This window comes from Candida parapsilosis, contig 005569 (assembly GCF_000182765.1).
Source record: "Candida parapsilosis strain CDC317 annotated contig 005569".
Lineage (NCBI taxonomy): Eukaryota > Fungi > Ascomycota > Pichiomycetes > Serinales > Debaryomycetaceae > Lodderomyces > Lodderomyces parapsilosis.
The window spans coordinates 876,796-889,280 of NW_023503278.1; the positions used below are offsets into that span (position 1 = coordinate 876,796).

The 12,485-nt window shown below is 39.8% G+C and overlaps 7 protein-coding genes across 7 annotated transcripts; 3 read left to right on the forward strand and 4 right to left on the reverse strand. All coding sequences in view use genetic code 12, as the record gives it.

Moving 5' to 3' along the window:
* Positions 1–275: 275 nt before the first annotated feature.
* On the reverse strand, positions 276–2,008 carry CPAR2_103920 (uncharacterized protein; the record flags this gene model as incomplete). Its single annotated transcript, XM_036812426.1, has 2 exons — positions 276–422; positions 479–2,008. 2 exons carry the CDS (start codon positions 2,006–2,008, stop codon positions 276–278), a joined length of 1,677 nt encoding a protein of 558 aa, XP_036663535.1.
* A 273-nt stretch (positions 2,009–2,281) lies between these two features.
* On the forward strand, positions 2,282–3,508 carry KTR2 (mannosyltransferase; the record flags this gene model as incomplete). The annotated part of the gene is made up of 1 exon (XM_036812427.1): positions 2,282–3,508. One exon carries the CDS (start codon positions 2,282–2,284, stop codon positions 3,506–3,508), a length of 1,227 nt encoding a protein of 408 aa, XP_036663536.1.
* A 241-nt stretch (positions 3,509–3,749) lies between these two features.
* QCR8 (ubiquinol--cytochrome-c reductase subunit 8) lies at positions 3,750–4,037 on the forward strand (the record flags this gene model as incomplete). The annotated part of the gene is made up of 1 exon (XM_036812428.1): positions 3,750–4,037. One exon carries the CDS (start codon positions 3,750–3,752, stop codon positions 4,035–4,037), a length of 288 nt encoding a protein of 95 aa, XP_036663537.1.
* A 69-nt stretch (positions 4,038–4,106) lies between these two features.
* Positions 4,107–5,159, reverse strand: ERG20 (bifunctional (2E,6E)-farnesyl diphosphate synthase/dimethylallyltranstransferase; the record flags this gene model as incomplete). The annotated part of the gene is made up of 1 exon (XM_036812429.1): positions 4,107–5,159. One exon carries the CDS (start codon positions 5,157–5,159, stop codon positions 4,107–4,109), a length of 1,053 nt encoding a protein of 350 aa, XP_036663538.1.
* Positions 5,160–5,371: 212 nt separating this feature from the next.
* CPAR2_103960 (uncharacterized protein) lies at positions 5,372–6,631 on the reverse strand (the record flags this gene model as incomplete). Its single annotated transcript, XM_036812430.1, has 1 exon — positions 5,372–6,631. One exon carries the CDS (start codon positions 6,629–6,631, stop codon positions 5,372–5,374), a length of 1,260 nt encoding a protein of 419 aa, XP_036663539.1.
* A 451-nt stretch (positions 6,632–7,082) lies between these two features.
* Positions 7,083–7,643, reverse strand: RPL17B (60S ribosomal protein uL22; the record flags this gene model as incomplete). The annotated part of the gene is made up of 1 exon (XM_036812431.1): positions 7,083–7,643. The coding sequence occupies one exon, from the start codon at positions 7,641–7,643 to the stop codon at positions 7,083–7,085; it is 561 nt and encodes a 186-aa protein (XP_036663540.1).
* Positions 7,644–9,388: 1,745 nt separating this feature from the next.
* CPAR2_103980 (uncharacterized protein) lies at positions 9,389–12,409 on the forward strand (the record flags this gene model as incomplete). The annotated part of the gene is made up of 1 exon (XM_036812432.1): positions 9,389–12,409. The coding sequence occupies one exon, from the start codon at positions 9,389–9,391 to the stop codon at positions 12,407–12,409; it is 3,021 nt and encodes a 1,006-aa protein (XP_036663541.1).
* Between the last annotated feature and the right edge of the window lie 76 nt (positions 12,410–12,485).

Below are 12,485 nucleotides of genomic sequence, written 5' to 3' on the forward strand. Positions count from 1 at the left end.
GAATATAGAATCAGGTAGTGGCACAGATCTCAACTATCGATACTTTGAATTATGATATACAAATGTCGAAATTTCTAGATTGTATCAAAACAATTTTGAATTCCTAGCAATGTGTTTTGTAAAAGAAAGAAAAAATTGCGTACAAATATGCTTAACCAAATCGCTACCCTTTAGTAAAAGGGATTTCTTCGCATTCTATTGGGTGAATTGCAAAAGGAAAGCAAAAAAAAATATAATAAATCCGCTAAATACAAAATTGGTAGCATTTTGCACAGCTAATACGTTTGATCCGTACAAAGCTTTGCCATTTCTATGATTGCATCACGTACACAAACGAAACCACCCAAGTTCTGATGTTCACGCAAGTTGCCGACCGCCATTGCTGGTAACTTACTGACTCTTCTGCAACTCAATTTATTGGACTATAATTGGTTAGTAAATGAAGCGTCAATCACAAAGTGCCATCATGCATACATACATAACAAAAATTAGCAATTTGTTGCAACAGTGATGCTACTTCCAGCTCCTTAATATCCCCTTTCTTGAGCACGGCTTTTTCGAGGCTCAACTTGAGGATTTTTTCTATCTCGGTGACATTGGGATTCCCAAATTTGAAGACACGAACTGCCCTATCAACTACAGCTGAATCCATACTACTTAGCATATTCGTTGTTGCAATGATTATCAAGTTTGGAAATACCTTCAAACGATCCAAGTAAGTGATGAGAATGTTGACAATTCTCAAGCCGTCGGAAACTTCGTTATTGCCAACCAGTTTTTCCCTGCTTGTGGCAATCGTTTCCAATTCATCCACTAGTAGGAACACATAAGACGATGGATGGCGGAGTAGTAATTGCTCAACCGATGATAGTAGTGACAGGAGTTTTTTTGGGGACTCACCAAAGTACTTTGAAAAAATTTCACCAGTGGAAAACTCTAAAATGATGGCGGGAACATAGGCATCGATTTTTTGCTTGGATATTGCAAGTTTTTGAAAAACTGATTTTGCAAGCGATGTTTTACCCGTTCCGGGCATTCCTTCAAGTACAAGAAAGTTTCCCAATTCGAGATGAAAACTCGCTGAGTTTAACATGGTCTTGCAGCAGTTCAAAATCAGTTGTTTGAGATTTGCACCCAAAATGATTGTTTCCCAGCTTTGCACGAGCTCCACATGTGGAAGCTTGAATACTTTGAAAGCTAAAGTTGCAGATGATTTTATCTCCTCAATCATGGCATCTACCTCCTCGTATACTTTTAAAGTGGGGTTGTCTTTAATCAACATTTTGCGTCCAAGGTCAGCTTCAGTGATGCCTATAAACGAGGCTTCTTCGAATTGTTGAGTCATGTCATCGACACTTAAATCCGAGTGCAATTGCGTTGAAGCACACTTGTTTTCAATCTGAGTTGGAATTGAGTAAAAGATGAACTGAAACTTGGTGGAATTCTCGATGGTTATAGTTTCTGACATTGTTCTTTTCCTACGCATTTCTTCAATTAGTTTGCTCGCCGGTGAGTTTGGTGTCAACATCTTTTGAGTTGTAGCAAATAAGGAAGTAACTGCAAATTTTGACTTAAGGATATGCTCTACCTCTAGGGTAAGTGGAACATGTTTGTGTGGGACGACACCGTGCTCTATGAACCGATTTGTGGGAATCAACGTATCTATGCAACCGCTCACTACGGCTTGCAGTATGGGGATTGACACTTCATTGCAACGGGTTTGAAAATATAGCAGGGCAAATCTTTCTGAAGAAATCATTGCACAGTCTGTTCCGTCTCCAAATAGCAAAGATCTACTTACCTTTTTTGAGTTCAACTCTAATGCTTTATCAATTTGAATTTGTTGGTTGCAATTACGTAAGTAGTTCGTCAAATGGCCCTGCAACATATTCGGCAAAGTTGCATCGCTCAGTGAGGCGGACCCTGCTTGGTTGCTTGTTGTTTCATTTGCATAGCATGTTAGTGCCATCCATGGTGCAAGGCAACATTCAAAAATTAGTGTTGTCATTTACTTAGCGAAAGAGGATTGTAAAAAAGTGGTTGCCGATTATTCTTGCAGTATTTCTTTAAAGTCAAAAACCATGAAACACTTTCTTTAAATGCATGACAAATTAAATATGCTCTTTCATTCAGTGAATCGCTCTACTGTGTTTCATTCGTTTACCTTCTACCCATTTTTTGGAGCTTAACCTTCGAGCCGCATCATGGCTAATACAAAAAATCATACAACTCTAGTTGACCAAATGCACGTTTTAATTTTGGGAATTCATAGTAATCAAAGATGTTCAAAATCTCAACAGTATTACTAGTGGCAGCGATTACGATAAATTACTATCTTGCACTAAGATACAATCTGCAGAGCCAGCTACCGAAAGAGACCACCTACAACTACAATCCACTTGCAAAAGGTCAACCAAAGTTGGCCACCAATTCATATCTACGAAAGCATTTCCCACCACGAAATTTGGAGCAAATTGGTAAAGAAAATGCTACAATGATAATGCTTGTTCGCAATGGGGAGCTTGAAGGAGCACTTTCAGCAATGCGTTCACTTGAGGATAGGTTTAACAGAGAGTACAAGTACCCTTGGGTCTTTATGAACGATGAACCATTTGATGAAGAATTTGTTGAGAAAACAAGCTTAATGGCCAGCGGTGAGACTTATTACGAATTAGTACCCGCAGAGCATTGGCAACCACCACCATACATAAACAAAACCAGGTTGGATGAGAACTTAAACACATCAACAAATGTGCTTTACGGGTTTCTGAGGTCGTATAGAAATATGTGCCATTTCTATTCCGGATTCTTTTACAAGCAAGAACGGCTATTGAATTATGAATGGTACTTTAGAGTTGACCCCGATGTTGAATACATGTGTGATTTTCAATACGATCCGTTCCAGCTACTTCGTGAAAACAATAAAATATATGGGTTTGTCATCGCCATTACAGAGTTTGAAAATACCGTTCCAACCCTTTGGGAAAATGTCGAAGCGTTTATGGAGAAACACCCCAACTTGCTCCATCCAAATAATGCTCTTGACTTTTTGACAACTCACGAAACTACAATCACCCACTTTATGACATTCACTGAGTCAACATCAAGGTATAATTTGTGTCACTTTTGGTCAAACTTTGAAATTGGTAACCTCAACTTCTTTCGTAGTGAAGCATATGAGACCTATTTCAAACATTTGAGTGAAGCTGGGGGATTTCATTATGAAAGATGGGGTGATGCTCCGGTGCACTCAATTGGTGTTTGTCTCCTAGCTGACAAGAGCCAGATTCACCATTTCGAAGACATTGGTTACTACCACGCGCCATTCTTAGCTTGTCCTCATTCAGAAGATATTATTGCCTCTAAAAGATGCATCTGTAAACCAAGAGATGCGAATCATGAAATGAATCGTACAATTGATGTTAATGCTCATAGTTGTTTATCGCGATGGTGGAAGTATGGTGCAGGAAAGTCCTTTTTAAACGAGGTCGACTGTCATCGTTGGTAAGGTCAAATAGAAATGATTTATCTATTGTATATGATTAGAACAAGAGAGTTTCAATTATCTTCTTCTGTGTTCCTGTGTATAAAACGTTTTTTTCTGTCCAATGACAATGTTGAAATTTTGTATTATTATGTACTGGGCGTAAAGACTGAAGGATGTCGCACCAAAAGAAGCAAAGAAAATTTATTTATTAGACCCGCTTTATTCATTCACATCTTTGAAGGACATACAAACTTAGTTGAACATGGCAGGTCCACCACATCCACACGCATATATGGGCTGGTGGGGAGCTTTAGGATCCCCCAAGCAAAAGTACATCACTCAATACACCATCTCACCTTACGCCGCTAAGCCATTGAAAGGTGCTGCTTACAATGCTGTCTTCAACACATTCAGAAGAGTCAAGAACCAATTCTTGTACGTTGCAATCCCAGCCGCTATTGTATATACCATCTTTGATAAGGCAGAAAGCTACAATGAGTACTTGTACACCAAAGAAGGAAGAGAGGAATTGGAGAGAGTTAACGTATAGACGTGGCATACAAATGAATGAATTGATTAAAAGCTGTTTGACAGCAGACTATTTTGTAGAAAATCACGCCTATTTAGATCTCTTATACACTTTATTCAAGAATGCGGTCAAGACGTCCTTTTTCAAGCCTCTTGACTCATCAATTTGATCAATTTGTTGTCTTAATTTTTGAACAATTGATTCTTCGTATTCATGGTAAATTTTTTCAATACCCATGTCTTTGAACAATTGTTTACACTTGGCTTCTGACTCGTCATCTTTCATTCCGTAATTGTTGTCTAACAAGTTTCTTTGTTCTGGAGTTGCATGTAATAACGCTTGATTTACAACCCAAGAACATTTATTGTCCTTAATATCGGTTCCAATCTTTCCAATCTGTTCGGGAGTTCCGAAACAGTCCAAATAGTCATCCTGAATTTGAAAGTACTCACCAAGAGGAATCAAAACATCCTTAACTTGTTTCAAATCCTTTTCATCGTTAATTCCTGACATGTACATGGCCAAGGCAACAGGCAAGTAAAAAGAATAGTATGCTGTCTTAAAGATGACAATGAATGAATGTTTTTCCAAGGAAAACTTACTCAAATCGACATGGTCCTCGTCAGCAGTTACCAAATCCAACAATTGGCCTAATTCGGTTTGGAAAGTTACTTCATGAAATAAATCTAACAAATCCACGTAATACGAATCCTTACGAAAATGTCTTCTCAAAATTTCGTAAATGGCACCTTCTAACATAAATGAGTCGTTAATGGCTATGATTCCCACGCCTTCATTCAAGTACCAACATAGTTGTCCTCTTCGAGTTTCGGACTGATCCATCATATCATCAGCAACCAAAAAATAAGCTTGTAATAACTCAATTGCCCATCCCAAAATAGCAACCTTTCTGTAGGTTTCATCATCTAATTTGTCGGCTGTGGTGTTGTTCAAAATCGCATATGTGTCAACTACTGATAATCCACGGTTCAATTTTCCTCCAGGAGTATTGTAATTTAAATTGTTTTGAAACCAAGTGATGGCCTCTTTAGGCATTTTATAGGAAACAAGAATGCCTGTTAATTCATCGACAATCTCTTTGAAAACATTCAAAAATCTATCTTTCGCTGCTTCTTTAGACATGATTTAGGGGGTATGCAGAGTTGTTGTAAGTTTGATCGAATCGATGAAAAAATTAAAAACTTGAACGATGCGAGTTTAACAGAAGTTTTTGCAAAGAGCTAATACAATGGTCGTTTAATGAAGTCAGAGAAGTGCGTTACAAGGAGGAAATAAAATTAACTTGACAATTGGTATTTACATCACCCACTCATATTGGCGAGTCTGTATCATGACTACCTTCTCGAACGTTTACTCTTACCAGGTCTAGAAGACTTTCCTTTCATTTTTTTACTTGAGAATCCAGAAATATCTGCAGACGATGCAGCATCATTCTTTCTTGACCCACTCTTTTTACCACCTTGTCCATACTTGGCGTTTTTGGCCATCCTCTTTCCATTCACTTTTCTCCTTTTGTTGTCACCGCCACTGCCGGGGCCCGAATAGTCATCTTTTGTGGCTTCTTCCAAGGCTATTTGGAAGTCATCATCATTACTAATCTCATTGGTTCCTCTCTTCTTTTTCAAGCTCTTGATCTTCTCCAACGTTTCTTTCCTTTGTTTGGCTCTCTGCTGCAAGGTTTCATGCTGCACTTGCTTACCAAACTTCTTTAATTGTCTTTGCTTCTTTGCATCTTCTGAAGCTTTCTTATTAGCGGCTTCGCTCAACAATTTTGTCTTTAATCTATCCATATGCTCATCACTCTTGACCATTTCGGCAAAATAATCAACTGGACGTGAGAAGGGGACCTTGAGTTTAAGCAAGGTGGCTCTGGCTTGTTTGACAGCATCCAATCCTTGTTTGTAAAATGCCAACTCTCTTTCCGTGTCATCATATATATCCTTGATTTGAGACTCAGCGTTTTCTGCGCTAGTAACGGATTGATGCTCGGTGAAAGCATGTTTCTCCCATGGAAGCTGAATACGGGCCAACGACTCTCTTAATGCTGCCATGTTGTTTATCGTGAGTTTCGTATGTGGTACAATGTCAGCATCTGAGTCATATTCTACGTCAGATAAGGGTACATCATCTTGAGCTTCTTCCTCTTGAATGACCTCGTCGTCGTCTTCTTCCTCGTCATCTTCGTCATCTTCGTCATCTTCGTCATCTTCGTCATCCTCGTCATCCTCAATTCCATTGATATCGCTCTCACTTTCACTTGCAGCTAATTTTTCCAAGTCTAGTTCCTCATCTTCTTCAGCGTCATTCTCTTCTTCCTCATCGTCTGAAGCACCCTCTTCCTCCTTCAACTGGGCTTTCAACTTTTGCAATTTTCGAAGCCCTTTTTTCGACAATGAGCTGCTTTGATACTCGTCGGACCCATCGTCAATCTTTTTTAAAATAGGCTTGGGCACAACCGCTGGTGTGATCTTATCATCTTCAACCTTTGGTTCAACAACGTTCAGCTTTTTGTGCTTGCTTGCTGACTTTACTGGCTCCTCTTTATTCTGGGACTTGTGATGCTTGAGTTGTTGCTTCAATGTGCTCCTACCCATGTTTTTGTCTTTAATCGATATTGAATGCCAATGGTTGAAAGGGTTGTTTCTGAGCGATGCCATTAAAGAAAATTTAATTTTGGAGCGATGAGAATGCTTGCGCGCTACCTGTTGTCAATCGATCGGGAGACAACAGATATGGTGGAGCTGTCAAAGCCTACAGTTGTACCTTGTTCGGTTGTCACAAATTCCAGAGATTGTTGATATACTTCTCCTGAGGATAAGTTGTTGATGGAACATTGAAAATTCATAGCCAGAAGTATGGATATCAGTCAATCACCGCACACACTTTCTGCTTACACAACTACATTGCGCTCCTTCCAAATGGAACTCATCCCGAACTCATCCAAACGATACAAGTTTCTCGTTACCATTGTATTAAATGTACAAACTTTACCTAGTTATATTTCATTCTTCACCCTCTATTGAACACAAGGCTTCATCTCAAAATTTAAGCTGAAGCAGTCAATCTTCTTTGAGAAGCCAATCTTCCTCTTTGTCTGGCATTTAATCTGACAACCTTCTTATCGGTGGCTTTTTCAACAACTTCATCTTCTTCAGTCAAGGTCAATTCAATGTGGGAAGGACTAGATTGATAAGCGTTTATTCTACCGTGTGCTCTGTATGTTCTTCTTCTTTGTTTTGGAGCTTGGTTGACTTGAATGTGAGAGATGGTCAATTTTTCAGTGTCTAATCCCTTAGCTTCAGCGTTGGCTTGAGCGTTTCTCAACAAGTCCTTGATGAAGTTAACGGATTTGGCTGGCCATCTAGCTTTAGTAACACCAAATTCCTTACCTTGACCAGTTCTACCAATAGAGTGGTTGAATCTTCTGAATGGAATAGCTCTTTGGTGGTCCAAGACTTGGTCCAAGTATTGTTGAGCTCTGGTCAATTTCCAACCGTTGATGGCTTGTGCAGTTTCTCTGGTGTTCTTGAATGAAACTCTCAAATAAGATCCACGAGCAGATGCTGATTTAGCTGGGTTGGATGGGGTGGCAGCGTAACGAACCATTGTTGATGTGCTTGATAAATCGTAAACTGGAACTACTATTGGGTCTGAAAATTTTGGAGCTCTTTTTTTTATTTTTTCCTCCTTTTCCACGTTCGCTCTGCTGTTTGTGTGTATTGTGCTTGGTTTACTATGTAAGTGGTAGCTCTGTGCAAACAAGTTGTGTAGGGTTGTAGCCCTCGAACAAAAGTTCTTTTTTTATCGCCTAATCAAAACATAGAGTGAGTCAGATGCATACTACGCAAACAAACAACTACCAGAGTTTGCATGTTATGTCTGAACCGGCTCACCTGTGTTCGAGACAGTGTCTGGTCTATGTAAGAGGCATCGTCTGTCCATGCAAGAATGCTTTTGAAGCGATCATTTGCAGGTGAAGTTCTCCAGACTGAAAAGGCAGTAATGTACATACCTAAGTATCCAAACGTTTAGGTTCACAGATGACCCGGATTGGTACAATTAGAAATTAAACGAGAACAAGAGTGTTCTCTGCTTTAAATCAATTTGTGAAGACTTTGTACTTCCTTCACCCGATCGAAAAGATGTAACACAAAATGAAGATACATTACTCTAAAGAATCAATTAAAAGGATGATACCCTGCGTACATTCGAATGTGCACTTTTGTTCTATGCTCTTTCAACGTAGACTTGGAAAGAAGCCCACGAGTGTTCTATCTGTTAACAATCGCGCGTGCGTTGTTCTTTCGCATGATCATAGCCTCAAACAGCTACGATATCAAGAATAACCAACCATCTTCTTATTACAATAAATTTTGCACCCAAATTCAAACAAAAAGTAACTAAATTCAAACCAAGAAAAGTTTGACACTAATGTATAAGCACCAAACGACCGTGTTGATACATCTTGACAGTGAACCTATAACTGCATGGATTTTCAATGTTTCGAGGTTTTGCAATAAACAATGGTAGCAAGAAAATGAACGGAAAGAAAATTGGGATGGCTCGAATCAGTTTTAAGCAACAAGTAGCAAAACTCATGACCTTGAACGCAAAGTGATGTAGCAGATGGGCCAAACCCTTTGTAATTCTATCTCATAAACTGACTCAACGTTGTTAGAAGAAGTCCCCCCGTGTGTCCCACAAAAGAGTTTAGACACTGACTATACACAAGCTTGTAACTTACAGCTAAACACATCAGTAACATAGGGAAAACCTTTCGTATCATTAAGGATGGGCTTGCCACAACTGCAAACATCGAAACGCTTTCGATGGTGTCTTTTCCTAGTTTTTGCGTGTACTCATGCACAATAATTTCAAAACCACAACGACAGAGACAAAAAGAACGAAAAACTGAAAACAAAAGCGAGGTTCAAGTATTTGTATTTTGAATACAGAAATCCATCATCCTGCTTCAAATACATCCGGCTGGAGATTTTTGAAAGCACTGGTTTATACTTGACAAGTACGGTCTATTTGGCACGATTCTTACTATTATATTGCCAAACATTTACCCGGACTGAGAGTTCAGTATATTTTCAACTCGTTTAGACACAATATTGAAGTGAACCAACATCAACGCGGCCATTAGTTTGAATAAAAAACCTATTTTTGAATTGAATAGGAAGACATTTATACAGATAAAGCATCGAGGACTGCAAGGGGCATATTATTGTTAGGTGACGGATTAATCCATACCGCAAATTAAAATTCAAGCACCACATCAGGCGAAATATAACCATCTAGGAGATACTACCAAGCAAACAGGCTCTTAATCTGCACACATTTGCACAATGAGCTCAGTATCCAATGAAGAGAAAGTGAAACAGGCGGAGGAAACCAACGAAGAAGGACAGGAAACAGAGTCAAATAATGTGCCTGCTCAAACAATCACCGATGAGGAGGAATATCGGGATCAAGATCAATTAGAGGAGCCACAGCCATTAACTTCCGAGCGTTTGGATCAAAAGCAAGTGGAAGAGATGCAACATTTGCGATCGAATAGTACTGAGAATGCACCTCCAGATCTAGAGCTGGAATCATTGACTCACTTGAATGCAGAAGATGTTAGCAGTAGGGGTAAGCATGACAACATTCCTGAAAATCCAATACACACTGCTGCAGATGATGTGCACAAGGACACTCCGCCTGGCAACGATACGCCTGAACTTGAAGCCAACAACAATGTATCGGGAAATACAGAGATTGAGAAGGAGGAAGAGCAAGCTAAACGTGATGCGAGAGAAAATCCTGAAATCTCTGCAGTCGAAAAGCAGGACAATGTGGACAATTTGAACCACTCAAAAGATCAGATGCTAGAAGCAGATGCCGTTGTGGATAGAAAACTACCTACCATACCAGTGGAACAAACTCCGCAAAATGAGCCCTTTGAAGATAAAACACACTTTATAGAGGCAGTGTCGAATGAAAGTAACCATACTAACCTGACCAATGACAATGGGGACGGCCAAGATCAAGAAGCAGTCGCACACAATCCTCAACAAAGTTTGTCCGAACATCCTCAGAACACAAATGAGAATGCTATTGATCATTCTGATATAGAGCAAAAGACTGAGGCGACTGATCACTTAGAAGCACCAATTGCAGAAGAAGGAGAGATCAACCCCTCCTTGGCGAATACTTCTACTGGTGGTGATGATGATCAAAACAAGGGCAAACAAGCCGAAAATGACATTCCAACAGAGAATGCAATGGACATAGACCATAAAAATGAATTCGCATCAGCTGAGGGAATGAAAGAGTATGACCAAGAAGAGTTGAACCAAGAACTTGGCGAGGATGAGAACTTGAAATACACTCAGGCTGATGATCCTTCATTTGATGCAGACTTTAATGCCGACGAGGGTGTGGATGAGAATGACAACTTTGATAGCTCCTTTTTAATGGGGGATGCCAATGACGCGTCAAATGAGGAAGATTTTGAAATGCAAGACGTGCTGACGAATGCGAGCAACCCTGTGAAACAAGAACCATCAAGCACTTTGGAGGAGAATGATAGTGTAGCCGAGAAGCAGTTGCCTGCATCAACACTTGACCACAATTCGCCATTTACAAATCCACCGGCACCTAATGAGCCATTTCCTCCTGAGCCAGTAGTCAAATCGAAAACTACATCCTTAGCGGGCGATGAAGAAGAACAAGAACAAGAACAAGTTATAGAAGAAGAACTTGATGACGTGGAGAAGCCAACACCAAAAGTCAAACAAACCCACCTAATAGTCATTCCGTCTTATGCTAGTTGGTTCAACATGAAAAAGATTCACAAAATTGAAAAGGAGTCATTACCTGAATTCTTTGATTCCACCCATCCTTCGAAATCGCCCAAATTGTATGCCAATTACAGGAATTTCATGATCAACTCATATAGGCTCAACCCGAATGAGTTTTTGACGTTAACATCATGTCGTAGAAATTTAGTGGGAGATGTAGGGACTTTGATGAGAGTGCATCGATTTTTGAACAAATGGGGGTTGATAAATTACCAAGTCAAGCCACAATTCAAACCTGGGTACGCAATCGAGAAACTACCAAATGGGCTGCTGGTTGATTTACCTTATACAGGAGATTTCCATGTAAAGTTTGATACGCCAAGAGGTCTTTTCCCATTTGATACATCGAGGATACCACCTGAAAGAGTTGACGTGGATAAATTAAAGAGTCTTTTGCAAATTGATGCACCATCGCATGCAAGCATTGAAAAGAATGGGGTCAATAGAAAACGCCCTTTGGACGAAGTAGATGATAAGACATCGATCAAGTCAGTAACGAAAAAGCAGAATGATGGGTGGAGCCAAGAAGATGTTAGCAAATTAGTGGATGCTGTGAAGACCTACAAGAATGATTGGTACCAAATCGCAGCAGCTGTGGGAAAAGACAAAACTCCACAACAATGCGTTCTTAAATTCTTGAAATTACCTCTTGAAGACAAATTCAACCCCATTAAAGATGGCAATAAAAGTGACATTGAACTTTTGAGATTTGCTTCAAATTATCCCATCAATTCCATCGACAATCCCGTGTTGGCAAACTTGGTATTTATGACCAGATTAGTTGACAGAGAGGTCGCGAAAGCCGCAAGCGAAGCTGCTATAAAGGCGATGGATGCTACAATTAGACAAAAGGTTATTGATGTTTATGGAGACAAAAAGGATCAGGTTGAAGAAGATAAGGGTAATACTGATCCTAGTGCAGATGATCCAGGACTTAAGCAAGATAGATACAAGGATGAAAACAAATCATCGGAACAGAACGGACATAAGGAGGAGCAAACTGGAGAAGGAGAAGCCATCGCAACCACTTTCGGCATAGTGGGGGCACGCAGTCACGTTTTTGCTAGCTATGAGGAACGAGAGATGCACAAAGTTAGTGCCAGTATAATTAACCACGAGCTTTCAAAGGTGGAGACTAAATTGGCTAAGATCGAAGAATTAGAAAAGATTTACGAACGTGAGAGACAAAATTTAGCAAGGCAGCAAGAGGAAAATTTCGTTGATAGATTAGCATTGACCAAATCCACCATCGACGTGATTGGAAAGCTTGAGGATGCTGCTCTGTATTTGGAATCCAAAGGGTCCGGAGAACAAAGCGCTTTTGATAAGGAAAAATTCAAGAATCTCATTTCGGAAGCTAGGAGCATGATGTATAAACCAACAAAACAACTGATAGAGGAAGTCGATACACTGAACGATGACAAACCGGACTTTAGGAAGAATGAGTCAGAGGAGCTTGGAGCAGATGATTATAAGCCTTTGTCATTAACATCGCCCCAACATTTTACAGTTTGGGCACCTTGAAAGATGTGACCATTGTGTGTGTCATCGTGGTCCAATTACGGATCTATCTTATCTATTGAATAGAGTGATTTTTCAT